The 19,955-nt window shown below is 34.2% G+C and overlaps 1 protein-coding gene across 5 annotated transcripts in view; it reads right to left on the bottom strand.

The window, feature by feature from the left end:
* Nucleotides 1–470: 470 nt before the first annotated feature.
* RNF111 (ring finger protein 111) overlaps nucleotides 471–19,955 on the bottom strand; it is an 89,045-nt gene continuing 69,560 nt past the window's right edge. The window contains exons 8-14 of one of the 5 annotated variants that reach the window (XM_006902773.1): nucleotides 14,008–14,356; nucleotides 12,861–12,986; nucleotides 10,936–11,062; nucleotides 7,192–7,284; nucleotides 4,847–4,942; nucleotides 3,650–3,777; nucleotides 471–2,324 (exon numbers count right to left, since the gene is read on the bottom strand). In XM_006902773.1, the coding sequence (XP_006902835.1) occupies nucleotides 2,207–2,324; nucleotides 3,650–3,777; nucleotides 4,847–4,942; nucleotides 7,192–7,284; nucleotides 10,936–11,062; nucleotides 12,861–12,986; nucleotides 14,008–14,356 (1,037 nt within the window). In that variant the 3' untranslated portion in view covers nucleotides 471–2,206. Of the gene's footprint in view, nucleotides 2,325–3,649; nucleotides 3,778–4,846; nucleotides 4,943–7,191; nucleotides 7,285–10,935; nucleotides 11,063–12,860; nucleotides 13,014–14,007; nucleotides 14,357–19,955 lie in introns of all 5 variants that reach the window. The other 4 variants (XM_006902774.1, XM_006902772.1, XM_006902775.1 and 1 more) reach the window with 4 other exon arrangements.

The following is a 19,955-nucleotide window of genomic DNA, read 5'->3' as shown; positions in this document are numbered from 1 at the left end:
ATCATATTTTTCTGTAAGGACAGTAGTTTCATTAAAGTTAGTACATTAACAATCTAGGATTTCTACACAAATACCTGCACTAAATAAATTTTAAGGTAATGGTGCTTATGTACATAAAAGAAAATCAGTAGCAATTATTAAGACACCAGGTTGTTGAACACCTAAATCTGACTGAATATAAAAAATAGAGAAATCTTATCTGTGCTTCTTGTATTTTGAGGAACATTACGCAGAGCTCGATCATACAGAGTCTCATCTAACTTATATATCCTTTAAGCCTTTGGATGGATTGAGGGTTTCTAGATGCAAAGTTCTACAATTTTAAGATAAACTATCCATTCTTTTCCCCAAATGACAGTCTACTCTTCTCTATAGAATCTTCGAACCTCCCAAAACTGCAGCTAAGTCATCAAGTATACTTTTTTCAAGAATACTTTAAAAAACTATTTCTATCCATATGTCTTAACAATAATTAATCTTCTACCTTCACACGTACTATGTCGAAAAATCTTGATGGCAATTATACAGTGTAATATTTAATAGCAAAAAGGGCAAGTAGTTATACCTGAATAAGTAGAATACCAAATTATGCAAATGTCAACTTAAATTCATTTTTCAATGTCAAGATGTTTAAATAGTTTTATAAAAACTAATTATGAAACACAAAGACAGTAGAAATAGAAATTATTTATTCATCAATCCACTTACAAAGCAGGTGGCTTAATGCAAGCTTATTGACATCTTCACATATGATCCATGGGAACATGTCTTCCACATACAGACAGTGATATTACTGACTGGATGCATTTGCAATCTGGGGCATATTAAGCATATTTAAACAAATAAAATTAGGCTATATTGTATATGAAAGTATCTTGACAATAATATGCATCCTGAAGTGGATTAAAACTTTCTCCAAAGGAGAAATGTTAGTATGTTAACTTTATACTCTATATTACGCAGTAGATCTTAACTATAGAAATTAAAAATTTTAATCAGTGATCGACTCTTGGTAATATATGAAGTGGGAGATCTATAACCAGAGCAACAGTAGATTTGACAGTATAATTTGTATCTCACAGTATCTGCAGATTTATTGTTTTTCAAGTTTAGAGAGAAATAAAACAAGAGACATGTAGATTTAGCTGACTTTATTTATGTTTAAACTAATAAAAAATCCCTTAAAAGTGATAATGGGACCTTTATAAGTTCTATGAGTTCATAGATACCTGCCAATGACTACAAGTCTAAATCTTGACTTAATGTGACAGAATCAATGTAAGCAGATATCTTACTTCTACGTGCTTTAGCAAAGACGGGACAAAATTCTACATGTCTTTTTCAATTTCCCTAAAGTTTTATTAAATCTGCAAGTATGTACAATCCAGCTAACTAAAATTAATATTTAGTGTTCATTAGAGCTGTGTCACAGCAGCAAAAGTTGAGTCAGGGAAATAAATTTCCAAATGATGTAGGAAAAATATTAATACAATCTGAACAGCAGTCTAAATGTATGATGGCAATATTCAATGCTATCTGTACTGTGCCAAAAGTAAAAGGATACATCAAGAAAATGCATATTGATCACTCTGGTGATGTGAATAACACCTGCATCTGATTGAATATGGTTTGTATTCTGTTCCCAGTATTAATGATATTGAACTCAGAGCTCCATATTGGAAATATACAGCAGCCATTTTGTCCTAATTAAGGAATGTCTTAATACACAATATTATTTTTTCTTTCTAGAGGATCTTTATACATTAAACTAAAGCACATGATTGATTAAATTAAAGAAAGGTTAGTAATGGATAAAAAAAAAATCATTATTCTCAAGGCCTGGTACTATGTAAAAAACAAAAGACCACACAATTCTAATTACTAAAGCAGCTAATCTTGCCTGCAAGTTCAGGGCCACACACCCATAATATGTGCAAAGAAATGCAATACAAGGAATCATGCAAAAATACAGTAAAATGATACAGGAAAAATGTCCAATCTAGAAAAAAAAGCTTTTATAAATACATCAAAATCAACTGTATACATTAACTGTGGGTCTAGCATTAGTTGTACCATATAGCAGAGCCAGCACTCTAGTAAGTTCAATGCTTCCAAATCTGCGCAGGTAAGTCATGCCATCTTTGGTTGACTGCAGTACCAGGAAGTATGGAAATGAGAGGGAGGGCAAGAGTTCAGAAATATGGTGTCAACTTTCACTTGGCAGCTGGGCTTCAATGTCCACTCTGCATATGGGGCATTTCTTATTGGTAATCAACCACTGGTCAACACACACTTGGTGGAAAAGGTGCATACATGGAAGGCGTCTATTATTGGGGGAGGGAAAAAAAAGCAAAATTCAATCTTATGACAATTTTAAGTAGCATTTAAAAATACATGTATGTAATACTTTACCAATGTTTATATGTTACTAAGCAGTATTACCTCTCCTATACATATAAGAATTACACAGAAATGAAAACTTACAGAATATAATGAACAGAGATATAAAATCTCAACAATCTTCTTTTAAAACTCAACAATTTTTAAAAATAATTGCAGACAATTCCCTTTTATTTCTATGTGTACTGGCAGTATGTTTACTACTACATAAGACTGTGAATATATTTTAATAACTATTAACTCAATTACTTCTCTCAAAACATGAGAACTCATAAATCTATAGCAGTCTTGTGATCCTAAATAAGGTATATCTCCACCCAAGATATTATTCTTCTTCTTTATCTAGAGAATCTTTATATGTAAAATTTAAGTAGAGGATTGTTAGTATTGTCTCAATATGCTTTTCTTCTTCCACTTTTGTTAGGAGTACAAATTTTCCTAAAAATTCTAGCTAAAAAATAGTCTGATTATTATCAATGATTTCTCTGTGAGCAGTGCCAATACTATAAAAGCAATTCTACATTTATACACAAACATTAGAACTAATATTCAAATAACATTCCATGTGGTAAGGTAAACAACTGCTTCCATATTTGTTCCTCTCAGCCAAATAAATGAGTAAGTACAGCAAAGTGAACTTTAAATAGGGTAAAGAAAATGCCACATAGTTTTGTTAAACAGACTTAAAAAAACTGTTGTATATAAGATTAGGCTATACTAATAAAGTCATAGATTAAGAGGAAAACAATTACTTAAAAAATTTTAAAAATCCATACAATATTCATTTAGTACAGTAATTTAAAATTTATTAAATCACATAGGTGTGAAAAGGGAACAGTATTAGGAATCAGAAAGTAAATTTTAATACAAAATCAATTCCTAAAAGTTGCTGTGAAACAAACTATGGTTTACCTAGATCCCTTTTTAAGATTTAGAGAATACATTAATATGTATGTTTCTATGTTGCCAAATCCTCCCATCTACAATATATATGGAAAACAAAAGTCAATACTGAGATGCTGAGTAGTATTAACAAGAGTCTATTAAATCTTAAGGTCCAGCTCTAAACTAAGCAGTCTATTTCTCACACCTACTTCTGTCAGTAATACTTTTTTCCCCCTCTTTCCTATAATTTAAGAAACTATGTATCAGAGATTGGTAACAGAGTATCCAAAATTAATCTTCATTTGGTTACTAATTTAGATTCCATCTGGCAATGAATTTAGATAATGAGTAAGTATCTAGTTACCTCACATCTTCACCTTCCTCTAAAATAGACAAACAGATAGTACATTTTTCCTCTGTGTCTTCCTCAGTCCCTTCTTCCCCATCTTGTTTGCAGTGCAGTTTCCTCTGTGAGAACCAATCAGTTGTTACCTTATTAGTAGAGATGACATTATTGAACAACTGAGTAGTCTGTATATATTTGAAGAAAAAACAAAATAAAACTACACATTCACCCACAACTTATTTCCCAATTAAGACTATCATTAATTTTCAATGACTGTCATCAACCAAGTATACTTTAAGACTTTAATTACTAGCATCAAGCAAAATCCAGTAAAAATAGAAATTCTCTAGTTTAAAAAATTCTTTTAATCACATAATCTGACCCCTATTTCTGTCTGTATTATGAGCATGGCTAAATAATGTATTACTAGTAAATGTTTTAAATCCTACACAAGTAAATTAATGTTAACAGTACTATTTAGTTAAGACAGTTAACTCAAAACTAGTACTTAAAAAATAGATGAAAATACAGTATTTCATTTTTATTATTACTGTTCTACGTATAACGTAATATTGCTGGTGAGTTGTGGAAAGAACATATTTTACATACTGACACCACAACTTCTAGATGTAATTTCTACTTTAGAAATAGGATGCAGAACCTAAAAATGTAGATGAATTAAATGTTAAAGTAAGTGACTGGTAAAATAAGTTATGATACTATCTTATGAAGGAATTCTTGAGATAATCAGGATTATTTAGAATATTTTTAAGTGAAAAGAAAAATGTATGCATATATATTATAAATATATGAAAATATCTGAAAGATTCCTCAAGAAATTCTTAACTACGATTTCAGCTGTAGTAAAGAAAACTAGGGTTTGCACTGAAACATACTTAAAAGTGTCTATTTTTGTACTTTAAAAAAATCATATGCATGTGTTGCTAGAATAAGTAGCTGCTAGACAATATAAATTCAAAGAAGGTAAGTAGCTGCTAGACTATATAAATTCAAAGAGGGTCTATCTTGGTGCTAACCAAAAAGTAGGTGGCTCCAAGCCCACCAATGGTCAAGTACTCAACAACAACAAAAAAAAGCCCTGTTTCCATGAACATTTACAGGACACAGATGTAGCAGCCTTCTTCCCTAAAGATTACAGCCTTTAAAATCCTATGGGACACTTTTACCCAGAAGTTACACAGAATATATCCTTACCTTTTTGTATTTATGTGGATAGGTACATCTTTCAATTGTTCCCTGCGATGCACCACGATTGACATTTCCTAATCTTTCTTCCAAGTGAATCAGCTCCTAGAAATGAAATGCTAGGATGATTATTCTTTGAACAACAATGTAAACAATGGAAAAACAATAAAATTCCGTATTTATCAATCTGCACTATACATACAATGTACATCATACACACACAAACACACTGGATGAGGTTATTCTAATAAAAAGGTGAAACAAATAAAATCTGAATTTTAACTCCAAGTTCCAAATTTACATGAACAAACCTACTGAAATTATTTCCCCCGAAAATTCTAATTTAGCTACAAAATAGCTTCTATTTCTCTATACTGTAACAGCAATTAAACATCTAGTTTTTCTTCACATTTGATAACATAATTCTTTAACTGTGCACTTGATAGTCATATGTATTTAATAAATTTCTGCATTCTTATCTAACAGTTACTTTTTAACACGTTGCCGCAAATGATGGCATATGTGTTTCTAAGCATGGTCCTCAATCTAAAAAATGCACAGCAACGTGTTTAACACTTGGGTAACTTTTGTTTCTAAAATTAATACTGCTTCTAGACTGTTTTGTAGTAACACTCCAGACATAGTATAGGAAATTTAGACATTCTATTCCTATGTCCCATAACATTCATTTCAACTCACACCAATGATAAAGAACTGCCCCACAGGGTTTCCTACACTAAAATTTTTATAGTCGCAGACAACCATTTCTTCCAGGTAGTGGCTAGAAGGTGTGAACTACCAACCTTTCAGTTAGCAGCACTTATTACCATTGTGCCATATCTTTGCCTTCTAATTCTCAGCCATCATGGGAGTCCTAAAGTATCCTAAAGTGGTTAAGTACTCACTAGTAAAAACCTGCTAACACGAAAATTCACAGCCATGGAAATGTTTTGCGGAAGTTCTACAATTCCTACTTGATAAGGAGTTGTACCGCCAACCCAAAGGAAGGTTCAAATTCACTGCTGCCCCACAGGAGAAAAATGAGCGATTTCCTTCCATGAGATTTACACCTATGTGATTCAAAGCTTCTGAAAAGGATGAGCTATGAGTTGGTTCTGACTGAATGGCGTAAAACAATAACAACCATTAGTATATATGTCTGTGTGTGTATACATAGGTACATATACACGTACACATACTTTCTTTAAATGAAAGGTATTATTTTTAGGTGCCACTGATTTCATTTTAATTCAATGTCATGCTGTTCAATAGAACAAAATACTGTCTGGCCTTGTACCATCTCACAATCATAGCTATGCCTGAGATCACTGTTGCAACTTAGTGTTGCAGCTGTGTTCCTTTTTGGTTGACCTGCTACTTAACTGAGCTTGATGTCTTTCTCCAGGGACTATTCTCTCCTGATAATAAGCCCAAGGAATGTGAGGCAAAGTGTGAGACATCCTTGCTTCAAAGTAGCACTGGGGCTGTATTTAATCCAAGACAATCTGTTTGGAGTAGTGGTCCAGGTAAAGTTCATATTCTTTGCCAACATCACCATTCAAAGTCATCAATTCCAATTCTTGTTTGGTTTTCCTTATTCTTGGTCCAGCTTTCAAAGGCATTTGAGAGTCAAGTGTACCTTAGTCTTCAAAGTGACAGCTTCGCCCCCTTTTTCAGAAGAACTCTCTATGCAGAACTGCCATTTGATTTCCTAGTATTCCTATGGGTGTTGATTACGAATTCAAGTAAAATGACAATTTCAATCTTTTCTTGATTTATTATGATATTGCTTAAAGGTACAATTGTAAACATTTTTGTTTATGTTGAGGAATGAACCATACTAATGACTTTTAGCATCAGAGCTGGTGCTCAGTAACTTTAAATCCTCTTCAGATTTGGGAGGCAAGGTTGTGCTATCTGCAATATGGTAGGTAGGTTGTTAATGAGTCTTCCTTGAATCCTGACATCACCACCTTCTCTAACTATTTGCTCAGCATACAGAATGAGTAAATACAGTGAAAAAGTACCACCTAGACATACCCTATTCCTGATTTAAAAATACACAGCATTCCGTAAGCCAATTCTAGCATAATTTACAGCACAATTACATATTCTGAAACTTCCATTCTCCACAATGTGATCCATGGTTTGTTATACACTCCACACAAATGAATACCTCTGCATAATCAAAAAAACTAGGATAAATGTCTTTTGGTATTCTCTGTTTGCAGTCAAGATCCATTGATCTGTTAACAATATTATCTTTCACTCCATTTCCTCTTCTAAATCTGGCTTGAACTTTTGTCAGTATGTTGTTAATGCTGCTTAAACACCTACTTTTTTTCATTACATACCTCAAAATTGCCCCTGAAAGGACCTCTGAATGATGTTCCATCCAATCCTGATGAAATGTAACGGATGTGAGGGTAGCCTGCCATGTCAGGAACCTATTTTAGTAGATCAAATAGACTAAATCAATAAAGGATAGGGGTCTGCTTTACTATTAACAAACTCAAATTCTATTTCAAAAAGCACACATAAAACTAAGCATTCTGTAACAGCAGTAAAAATTGAACTAGAATAGTTTTGACAGGAGATAACAAGTAGTCTGTCTTCTACTTTCTTTGTGATGCACATAGAATCCTATGTCAAAACTACTCAAATGATAGTGATGGCTCATAGTAGTCCCAAAGTTGAAAAGATGTAAATTTTCATGAAATTATCAACAATTTCAGAGTTTTATTAAACAGTACTAAGAAATAGTTTATCGTGCAAAGAGTTTGTAACAACCCAAGTGTCCATCAAAAACGAATGGATTGAGAAGTTGTGGTATATTCACACAATCAAATACTATGCTGCTTTGAAAAACAAGGAACTCATGAAATATATAAAATGGGTGACCCTGGAGGACACTATGTTGAGTGAAATATCTCAGTCACAAAAGGACAAATACTGCATAGTGCCACTGTTGTAAAATGGGACTGACATTGGGGTTGAGGGGAGAGAACTGTTTAAAAGGGATTTATGATTAGGTATTATTGTCATGACAGCAGTCGAGAATGAAGGCTGCATAGTAGAGTGGACTTGGGGGGAGGAACTATGTAATAATGAAAGAATTTTTCTTTTCCTTTTCAAAAAGAAGAGCTAACTGAGGGTAGGGGTGGGCAGGGAGAAAGTGCAACAATGAATGAATGGAAACCTAAAGTTTCTGTAAACTTTCATTAAAATTTGTAATAATTTAAAAAATTTTAAAAAAGAAATAAAAAGGCACAAATTTTTCCCAAAAATGTGACTTCAAAATAAACATGTAATTTGCCTTTAACTTCTTACTATAATAAAAGACATCTTACCCCTTCCCCCCCCACTTGTTACAACAATAACATGTTATTATTGTAAGTTTAACTAGTGTTTCATGACATCAATATTAAGAGGGGTTAGTCCAGGATAGGGCACCATTCTTCATCTGTATAAGTAAATAAATCTACAAATGCTTTTTAATCTGTTTTCATTAACTAACAAACACTTCTGGAAAGCTTTATGGGTTTAAAAGACAATATATATGTGGAAAAGATAATATCCTCCTATTTATATGTAACTTTCCTTAAGACTAAGACGGTATCTCAGTAAATAAGGCAAAACCCTACTTGTCTCAAGGAAAAGGAGAAAATCCTAAGAAACTCCTACTTCTAAATTATCTAACCCTGCAGTCTTTGTACTCTTCTTGTAGTTTACTTATTCTACTTTGTATAGATGAGCTCCTCCTCTATTCTATTCAATCATGATCACTAATGCTGTTGCTCACATATTGCTTTGTGTAATTTACAACGTCTATGATCTCCCACCAAGTCTTATTAGGGTCATATTGTTGTCGCTGATTGCCTTCAAGTCAAGCATGACTCAGACTCATAGCGACCCTATGAACAAAAGGCCTGAAGCCTTTCTATAACTATCGACATTTATCAAAGATCATAACTATCGACATTTATCAAAGATCATAGAGTTTCCAGAGGTATGCTCTTTAGGAAGTGAATGCCATTCCTGCTTCGAAACCTGTCCCAAAATGGGAGCCCCACCAAACATTGTCCATCATGGGTAACAGCTATGGCACCCAACACCTCAATGACAAAAGGCTCAGAATCATGGCAACCACAGATCACCTCAGCAAAACAATGACAGAAGAGCATTATACCACTAAGAAGAATCTTCCTCCAAAATACAACCAACTTTAAACACAAAGGCCCTCCCTGAGGTCTTGTAGACTCTAAACAGTAGGCTTAAATAAAAAACAAGCAATACAGTATGTTATTGTTATGTGCTGTTGAGTTGCCTGGGATGTATAGTGACCCTAGTATAACCCTACAAAATGATTAAGAAAATGAACAATATGACAAATTTTAGAAAGCAAAGGGCCTTATTAGGGTGGTGGTAAGAATTGCACTGTAAACTATCCAGTTTGAACCCGCTTTTTTGTCAGAAAAAAAGATGGGCAATCTCCTCCAGTGTGATTTATTGCTTCTAAAAACCCAGGCTATGGGTGGGTTCCAACTTGACAGGAGACAACACAAACAACAATCAAGGAACTAGGAGCCAGCCCACTGCTTTCACAACAAACTTTGTAGAAGAAATAGGTTATCCTCATTATTTCCACATTTTCAACAACCACTCATTCCTTAATGTAATCTGAAAGAATACTTTATCTCTATCCCTTAGTATTACTGAAATTACTTGGACAAAAGACACTATCAGATATCAAATACATTCAGTATTTTTTCAAGCAGTAGTTTCTTGTGGTAAGATACTACTGGCCTCTTAAATGATTCCAATTTTGTCATTCCTCAACTTTTTAAGACAATGTTAAAACTCCTTCATTTGATTATTTTCTGATCATCGTTAAAATATACAACTGTCATTCCACAAAATTTTTTCTACACATTTTTCCTAGAAAATCTAATCCTCTTCCATGGATCCAGTTGCCATTACATACTGACTGATCATAATGTATCTTTAGTGAATACCTTTGGAGGTCTAGGATATGAATTTAACTTTTTCGTACATCTCCTTTCTGATATATAACTATCTTCTATTCAATATGACCAAACCAAATTTTTAATCTCTTCACAAAGTCTTTCCCTAAACCTTTCAATCAGTAAACAGAACCACTACATAAATTTAAAAAATTGAGCTAAAATCTGAGCCATCCTAAATATTACTGAAGCTTGGTCCATCATTTTCATGTCATATGCCTTTGTTTGGGAACTCATGAATTTTTTCCTTTCTCTACAATAATGTCTTCATTGGTTTCTGTCTTTCCATCATGAAATCTGTCTTCTACAGAACAGAAGTGGTTGTCTTTCCAATCACAATCTAACCAAATCACTCAAATATATAAAAAATAATGAGGATAGTCCCCTTCCACTGGCTCCCCACTCTTAAGTTTCTTGGCTGAAAAGCTTTATCTCTTAATGCTACCTGTCACTCTTCCCCAGACTTTGGAATTATAAATTTATTAGTTTTTATGCTGCTTGATCTGAATTCCATAATACCATCATTTCCAAGTCCAAAGACTGCTTAGAAGTCATGTGTAATGTAAAGCACCTCTGAAATATTTATTCCCTTTAGGATCTTCACTTTCAAAGGACAGAACTACTCCCTTCTCTATACCACTTTTATAAAAGATACGTACTATGAACAGCAAAATGTCCCAGTTTTGTGTTTGGTTTCTTTAAAAAAATGAACTTCAAATGAGTACTCAAATCTTAAACTTTCAAATGCAGAGAAACAGTATAAATTTTGCAGATTAGACCACAAAATAAAACGAGAACGATCTACTTTAGTTTTAGTTTTACTAAAGTATGTGTCCTAGTAACAGTGAATCAAGATTATGTTGGTAATAAAAAAAGTTTATCACTTTGTGCAATTAAGTACATTTTACAATTACAAATATAGACTTTTAAAACACAAAATACCGTTTTATAACACAATTAGTATTTAGTAGTTATTCTACAAATTCTATTAGGATTCAAATAACAACATATTAAAAATTTCCAATAAAGTATCTAATTTATAAGGGTACTTTGGGGAGGGTATGTTCATTTTACCATTAAAGGAAGAGCTCCCAACTGTAAGTGATGAAGTCGAGGAGGTGCGTGGTAATGGGCCAAGTGAGGATGCAACGCACCAGGTGTGTAAGTAGCTGCAGTCACACCAGCTTCAATTCCTAGTTCCCTGATAAAAGAATGATAAGAGTTTCACTTTTACCCTCACTGTAGTTTCTCTATTTTCAACAGAAATAAGAGTGTGCTTACATTAAAACAGTTAATGTTTCTTAACACTGCTGAGGGGGGAAAAGTTCGGACCCAAAATCTTTATCCAATAATGTAAAATTCAATTTTTAAACTGAAACTCAAAGATTCCACTTTTATATCAAGAGAAGCAAATATTTACAAAGGAAATTTACTGGATAGTTCTCAAGGTCCTTTCCAATCTAAGAAGAGCCTAATTCTAACCAAGAAAACACAAAGTAAGAGTTTACTTAATTGTTTATCTGAATGTTACAGATGATGGGGATGTGTTACTAGAAAGTTCCTCTGGATTGCAGGCGTCAACAATATTTATAATAGCAAATATTTTTATAGCTTAAAAAGTAAAAAGGAGCTCTAGTGGCTGAACTGTAAGAAGCTATGCTGAAGGGGGGAAAAAAAGCTATGCTGCAATTCCAAAGGCACCACAGGAAAAGAATAGGAAATCTATGGGCTCTGAGAACCCACTGGAGTAGTCAGCTAAGAGTTGGTTCTGACTTGATGTCAACAATAAAGAAAATTTTAGTACATGCCAAATCTTCATTTATATATCTCATTACAGATCTTGTCTCAAAAGCTATTGTGGACTAAGTAAGATCTTAATTTTATAGCCTACAATCAGATGAAGAAGATAATCAACAACCCACATTACATGTGTTCTGCATTAAGTGAAAAGGAAACACTACTACCTTCACTATGCATTACATCTCAACATCAAGAAAACAAAAATCCTCAATACTGGTAAAATAGGAAATATCATGATAGATGGAAAAAAGATTTTAATTGTTAATAGCTTCATCATAACCAGATCCACAATCAGTACTCATGGCAGCAACAGACAAGAAATCAAACTACTTGCTGCACTGAGCAAGTACTATAGAGTAAGTTTATCAATTTAAAGGCCAACATGTGTCTGATTCAAGCCATGGCATTTTCAGTAATGAATGAAAAAGATCAAGAATTGATGCCTTTGAAACATGGTGTTAGAGTTGAGTATTGAACGTACCATAGACTGCTAAAAAACATACAAACCTCTTCTGGAAGCCCAACCAGAATGCTCCTTAGAGGCAGAGATGGTGAAACTTCGTTTTACATATTTTGGGCATGTAATTGGGGGGAGAGGCCAGTCCTTGCAAAAAGACAGCATGCTGGGAAAGCAGTCAAAGAAAGGAAGACCCTCAAGAAGATGAATAGACACAGTGATTAACAATGGATTCAAGCATAGCAGAGGTAGTGCAGATGGTACAGGACAGAGCAAGGTACTTATCTTCATGACTATGAGTTGTAGTTAACCTGATGATCCTTAACAATAACACAACAGACCAAGGATTCAAAGAAGAATATAATATAAATCTGTTTCAATTACTCTCGCAAGCCTAGAAAATAAAGACTGCATTTTCTTTGCCAATGGTAGGCACCAGAGACAGCAGAACAACTGAGATCAGGCGTGAGAGGTGACTATAGAAACTGAAAAAGTAGGATCCATTAGGGAATTAATTTTGGTACATATACCCATGAAAAACAGAAAAAGGGGGGGCGGGGGGAGAACCGCACTGGTGATTGACAGGATTCCCGGACCTAGAATGTAAGTTACTGTCTTCACTACAGTAAATGTACCACAGATAATGTCTTTTAGCGAAACTGGGGACTCAATTTTTCCTCATTATCCTCCTATACTATGGCATTTCACTACAAAGCATTGAAAAACAAATAAAGATACTGACCAGGCAGATCTCTCTGGAGCCTGTCGAGGATGTGAAGACATAGTCTGAGGCACATGAATGTGATGCCCATGACCATAGTTTGGGTGCATCCTATGTGGATGTGGTGGGGGGCGTTCATGTGCCCGCCTGGAAACATAGAACACAAAAAGACCACTGGAAATAATTGAATAATTGGTTATTTCTTAATGTGTGTGTTGGGGAAATGTCTAATATTAATATTTTAAGAATCTAAAGAGTAATTACAAAACTTACAGAAAATATACACATTTTATACATGAAAAAGAAATAAAGAAATTACAAGCTCCCCACATTCACAAATCATTTTTTCTAATTTTTGCAATTCAAGTATCACTTGAATATTATAAAAATAATTTTATCATTATCTTTAAGAGTATAAGGAATTGAATACAAATAAAATTTTTACTTTCATATTTTAGTAGTATCCAATCCATTTTAACACGTTGCCGCACACCTTTAAATTGACCACCATGCTTAGAAACACATTTTTTCAATGTATTACCATCATTTGCAGCAACATGTTAATGAATGCTTCATGAGAAAAATAAACTTGTTCATTTTTACAAAATATATGCAGTGAAATTTAGCAACTATAGGAAACTACTTCAAGTACTTTATTCTGTATCTAGCTTATATTTTGTTTTCTTCTAGTATCACAAATTTAAAGTCACAAAATTCTAAACAAATAGCACTCAAAATGGCAACTTTCTATAAAAGAATACCACATTAGAATGATATAAATAACCAGAGATGTTGACTAAAACCTAAAAGTAGGCATCTAAAACAGAATACCCATGGCATACTATACTATTAACTAGCTCAAGAGAGTTTTCTAAATATTTTCCTTAAAGGTCAAAGAGTCAATATTTGACTTTACAAACCAGTTGGAATATGCAGTACCAATAAAAAAAAGAGACTAAAGAAATTACTGTTGGCAATATGATAAAAATAATCTGATATAAATTTGTGTCAAAACCCATAACACTGAGGATAAAGGAAGACAATGAATATGGTTAGGAAAACAATTTCGTAGTGAACTGAGGAATTAATATAGTTACTTGGCTTCGACAAGATTTTATAGCTTTAAAGGTCAACAGAAAAGTATTTTCTTTCTGAAAAGAAAACATACGTTGGATGCTGCATCATCCTCCTCCTTTGTACTTCCATCCGTTGCATTACTTCATGAGGATGCAGTCTCTGTGCTGGTGGTGCTGTAGCTGGAATATGGTGCGAAATTGACTGGTGTGTAGGAGGAAGATGCTGAGGGATTGGTGCAGCTGCACTGGCTAAATGAGCTGGTGGTGGTGGTGCCACAGGATGAGATGTTGCATGAGAAGATATTTGAGAATGAAAAGCATGTACAGGATGAGAAATAACATAATCCACTTGAGGTGGAGGCTGAGTCTGAGGAGGAGGGTTTCCATGAGAGTGTGGGCAGGCAGAGGCCTGATGATGAAGTGGTCTTGTCAAAGGTGCATCTGTAAGAAAAATATGTAAAAGATGTTACATAGGCAAATGGTAGTTGAGTATATAATATTCCCACTATATGGTGTTTCTCTGGAGACTAAGGTGCATCTGATACAGGCCATGGTCTTTGCAATCACTTGTTACGCATCAGAGTGTTGGACAATGATCAAGGAGGATAGAAGGAGAATTGATGCCTTTGAGCTGTGGTGCTGGAGAAGAGTACCATGCACTGCTAGGAAAACAAGCAGATTCATCCTGGAAAGGGCTAAACCAGGTGGCTCCTTGGGGGCAAGGATTCTGAGGCTCCGTCTAACATACTTTGGACATGTTGGAAGGAGAGACTGGTCATTGGAGAAGGACATTATACTTGGGAGGGTGGAGGGACAGTGCAGGAGGGGAAGGCCCTCTATGAGGTGGACTGATACAGTAACTGGGGTAATCGGGATGGGAGTGTCAGAGACAGTGAGAATGGCACAGGACAGAGCAGAGTTGAGGGCTGTTGTACATAGGGTCGCTATGAGTCGCAAGAAACTCAACGGCACATAACAACAACAACAACTATATAAAAAAGAGCCATGATGGCATAATGAATTCCTTGTTGAGCTGCTAATTTAAATGGTGGGCAGTTTGAATTCATCAGTGGCTCTGAAGGATATAGACGGGTCATATCCTCCTCCATACATAAAGGTTTACAACATTCGGAGCCCAATGAAAGGCCATCATGAATCAGATTCAAATCAAGGGCAGTGGATTTTTTTTTTTAATTTTATTAATTTTAATGAACATTTACAGAGATTTTGGATTTCCAATCATTCATTGTTGCACTATTTTCTCAACCCCTCCTCCCAGTTCATTCCTCTTCCCCCCACCCCGAAGTCTGTTTTCATTGTCCTGATGCCACGAATCAGATTCAAATAGATGGCAGTGGATTTAAAAAAAAATCCTGACTCTGTATAAATATATTAGCATTTATTTACATTTTTTAACTTTCATCAATGCTTTTCTATTGTTTGGTGTCATCAAGTTGACAACTCACAGTGATCTTGTAAACAGACCTGAGCTACGCCCTATTATGTACCATCCCCAAGATCACTGATATGCTTGAGCCCATTCTCAAGATCACTGTATCAGTACATGTTGTTGAGGGTTTTCCTCTGACCTATAGACTTATCCTAGTATGGCTCTTTTTTTGAAGGACTGGCAGCTCCTGATATCATGCTCAAAGTATGAGACTAAGTTTACCATTCTTGCCTGTGTGGATCATCTTGGTCATCTTTCCTCTAAGACAGACATGTTTGTTCCTCAGATATTCAATACTTTTCTCCAACATCACAATTTAAAAATATTAGTTCTTTTGCTATCTTTATTCATTCCCCAACATTCACATACCTACCTATCTATCTATCTATCTATCTATCTATCTGATGCAACTGAAAAGGCTTGAATCAGATACACCTCAATCTTTAAAAAGACAACATTGCTCTTTTAGTCTACTTAATTTTGCTTATCTTGTCCCATCAACTATTTCAAAGCTTTGCAATATTCTATTATTGTAATGGTAGGAATATGCTAAAGAAATCATCATTAAAAATAACACAACTACTGAAATATCTGTCCATATGCTGCTCCTCATACTCATACTTGTTTTCAGTCCATCTCTCATACAAATGCATGTTGATGAATGTATTTATATACTGTATTAATGAGAGGCACTTTTGGTTCCATTAAATCTTATAAATAATTCTGGATGTGAAGGTGACATGTGCTAACAAAATAATCTTCTCTAAAGGTTACAATAATTTTAATCTCACCAACTATGATTAGACTTACTGATCTATCATTAAACTTTTTAAATAAACATCAACCTAGAAAAGAAATTTACTATCCACTCATATCTTTCACATTAACATATATTCACGTAAAAGTTCAAACTGAACCTGAAGAAAATTAAAACATATTGTTGAAAATTAATAAAATAAATAAAAATTTTAAAAAAAAGGAAAAAAATTTATTTTATTATTTTTTGTGTGTACTGTGGATCTAACTGGTACAGGAGACTGTCCCTCCTTCTCCAGCAGAGGATCTGGTGAATTCGGACTGTGCACCTCTGGGATTACAGTGCAGCTTCTTGCCACTAGGCCACCTGAGATCCCTTACAACAAGTATTAAGAATAAAAATATGGCCTTGATTTTACCCCACCTGAATTTAAAAAAAAAATGTCCAGAACAGATTTGAGTCACTGAACACTAATGAATGAAGACCAGATGAATTATGTGATGACAACAAAGATATATCATTCATGAAAAGATTAAAAGGTTACAGAGACAGAAGAGAAAAATGGACACCAAAATGGATGTCAGAAAATTATACTAAAGCATCAAGAAGCCAAAACAAATAGAAAAAATGCAGAAGTAAAGGAGAAAAGATTTCAAGGAACAATCAGAGAAGACAAGGCAAAGTATAATCATAGATTATGTAAAAAGGGGAAAAAAATCATTCTACATTTTTTAAAAACTGAAAAGAACTTAAGAATTGATAGAATACCAATTGACATGTTTCAATTAGCAGAGCCAGGCATGGATGTGCTCAGCAGTTTACGCCAGGAAATTTGGAGGACTGTAGCTTGGCTGACAGATTAGAAAAGATCTTTATTTGTTCTCATGCCAAAGATCATAACACAGAATGTGGAAATAATCCAACAATTTCATTAAAATCACATGCAAGCAAAATACTGCCAAAGATTATCGAAAATGACTAGAGTGACAGATGTTCAAGCAGGATTTAGAAGAGATATCCACAAGAGTATCCCTGCTGATGTCAGATGGATCTGGTCAAAAACAGAGAATGCCTGAAGACTGTCTCTTTGTACTTTATCATCTATGCAAAAGCATTTGACTGTGCCATAACAAACTATAACACTGAGAAGAATGGGAATCTCAGAACACAAATTATGATAAGAAACTTACACCTAGACTAAGAAACTGTTTCCCAAACAAAATAAGGGAACACCGCAAGCTTGAAAATCAGGAAAATTGTGTATCCTTTCTCGATATTTATTCAATCTGCAAGATGAGCAAATCATTAAGAAGCTGGTCTCTAGGAAGAATACAGCATCAGAATCAAAGGAAGACTCAAAAACAACCTGCGTTATACAAATCATATAACCTTGCTTCCTGAAAGTGAGGTGCACTTGAAGTACTTGCTAAAGAAGATCAAAGATTATAGTCTTCTATATGGACTGCATCTCAACATGAAAATGAAAAAAATCTTTACCACTGGACCAAAAAAGCAACATAATGATAAACTGGAGAAAAGACTGAAACTGTCAATGATTTCATCTTATGTGAATCCACAATCAACACTCTGTACCGGCAGTCAGGAGATCATGAAAAGTATTTCATTAGGAAAAACTGCTGTTAGGGAACTCTCCAAAGTACTGAGGAGCAATCATATCAGTTTGAAGACTAAGGTGCATCTGATTCATAGTCTTTTCAATCATTTGCTATAAATCTGAGAACAAGATAATATGGTGATAATTAATGCCTTCGAGTTGTGGGTGGTGAAGAACACAGAATATGCCATGGATTGCCAACCCCACAAACAAACATACAAACAAAAAACCCCCACAGATATGTCTTTTGAAAAAAGTACATACAAGAGTACTCTATGGAGGCAAGTACGGTGAAGCTTTGTCTCACATACTTTGGGTATACTGCTAAGAAAAACCAGTTCTTGCAAAATGAGATCAAACTTGGAAAAGTGGAGGGTCAGTATAAGAGAGGAAAACCCTAAACAAGATGGACTGACATAGTGATTTAAACAGTGGGCTCAAGAATTATCAGAGACAACATTAAGATCCTTTGTTCACACGGTTAAAATGAGTCATAGTAATCTTGGTGTCACATAACATCTATTCACATTCTTAAATCTTGGGTTATTCACCTTGTTATAATTTTACAGAAATTCCATTTTGACATAGGAACACGGTCATAACGTAGAAACATTTTTTTTAAATTGTCTTGTTTTTTTATTTCCTATGTGTGGTCAAACACATAAATTAATTACAAACATAACTACTTTCAGTTTAATGCATTAGCTTTCCCCGCCTTAAATTTCCCCCCCTTTTTGCGATTTGAGTAAGTTTCTAAAGCAAATTAAGTTTGTGTGGACTCTACAGAGCCTAAAAACAGCTAATGATCTTAGGCATTACTATTGACCACCTAGATGTCTTCTTTGGTGAAGTGTCTTTTCATGTCCTCTCCTCATTTTATAAATAGCGTTTATCTTTTTCTTGCATATATGATAAGAGTTTTATACAAATTTTAGAGATTAACTTGTCAGATGTGTTACTGCGAAGTATTTTCCCCGGTATATAGGTTCTCATTTTACTCTTTGGGAGAAGCACTTTGATGCACGTAAGGATTTAATTTTCAGAAGATCCTAATTCTCTAGTTGATCATCTGCTGATGGTACATATATTTGATAGTCTATTTATTTTTATGGAGAAAAGATGAAAGATGGACAATCGCCTCTTGTTTGATTTACAGTCTCTGAAAACCCATTGGAGGGTTAGCTATAAGTCAGTTCAACTCGATGGCAGACAACATTTATCTAATAGATTAGAACAATTACCTTTGCTGTTTTGCAGCTGACAACTACATTTATTATTCTGATGATCTTCTGTAGAGTTTTGGGTTTTACTGCTACGTTCTTGATTTAGTTGCTATTAGATGGTAAGGGGTATGGGTCTTAACTCAATTTTCTGAAAATACATTTCCAGTTTTGCTACCACTTTTTGTTAAATAAGCTATACTATCAGCATTCAATTGATTTAATCACATTTTTAAAACCAGGTGTCCACAGGTGATGAATGCATTTACTTCTGGGTTCTCAATTTTATTCCACATATATTTGTGGCAATTATACTACCACATTGTTCTGATTACTGTCACAGTATAGTAGGTTTTAAAATGAAGACGTGTAAGGCCTCTCCCTACTATGCTTTTCTTTTGTAGTAGTGCTCTGCTAATTTAGGGTCTCTCTCCTTTCCCTATAAAGCTGGTGATTACATTTTTCATCTCTTTGAAAAATGACGACAGGTTTTGGAGTGGGAATACACTCTATTTGTAGCTGTCTTCTGGTGGTACTGACATTTTCACAGAAATCTCTACTTTAACCTTTCTTGTCCAAGAGTAGGCCACATTCTTCCATTTGTGTATAGGAACAGAATAAGAAATCTAAGACACTTAATTAAAAATTATGATCTATAATGACAATAAATTTCTTAGTAACATCTTTATTTATCCCTAGACTTAAGTCTATATTAATAAAAGTAGTTATTTAAAATTTCCAATTGATTATTAAGTTTAGCTAAGTAATGAGTACATACATGTTACACAGCACAAGGTTATTTATCAATTCTAGCAAACCAATTTCTTTGGAAGAGCCATGTTTGGTTCTTTTTTTTACTGCCTTAACTAAATGACTACAAGCAGCTAACTGCCAACTGGCAAAGCTGTCAATTTCTTTGTTCCAGCTGAGTTTGAGAATTCTAATACAAAGTTCACTTTACTACATATAGAAACAACTATTAAATTTAGAAACTTTTT

Source organism: Elephantulus edwardii, unplaced genomic scaffold, assembly GCF_000299155.1.
Source record: "Elephantulus edwardii isolate Elephantulus edwardi_28Jun2011 unplaced genomic scaffold, EleEdw1.0 scaffold00449, whole genome shotgun sequence".
Lineage (NCBI taxonomy): Eukaryota > Metazoa > Chordata > Mammalia > Macroscelidea > Macroscelididae > Elephantulus > Elephantulus edwardii.
This window is presented reverse-complemented; position numbering and strand designations above follow the sequence as displayed.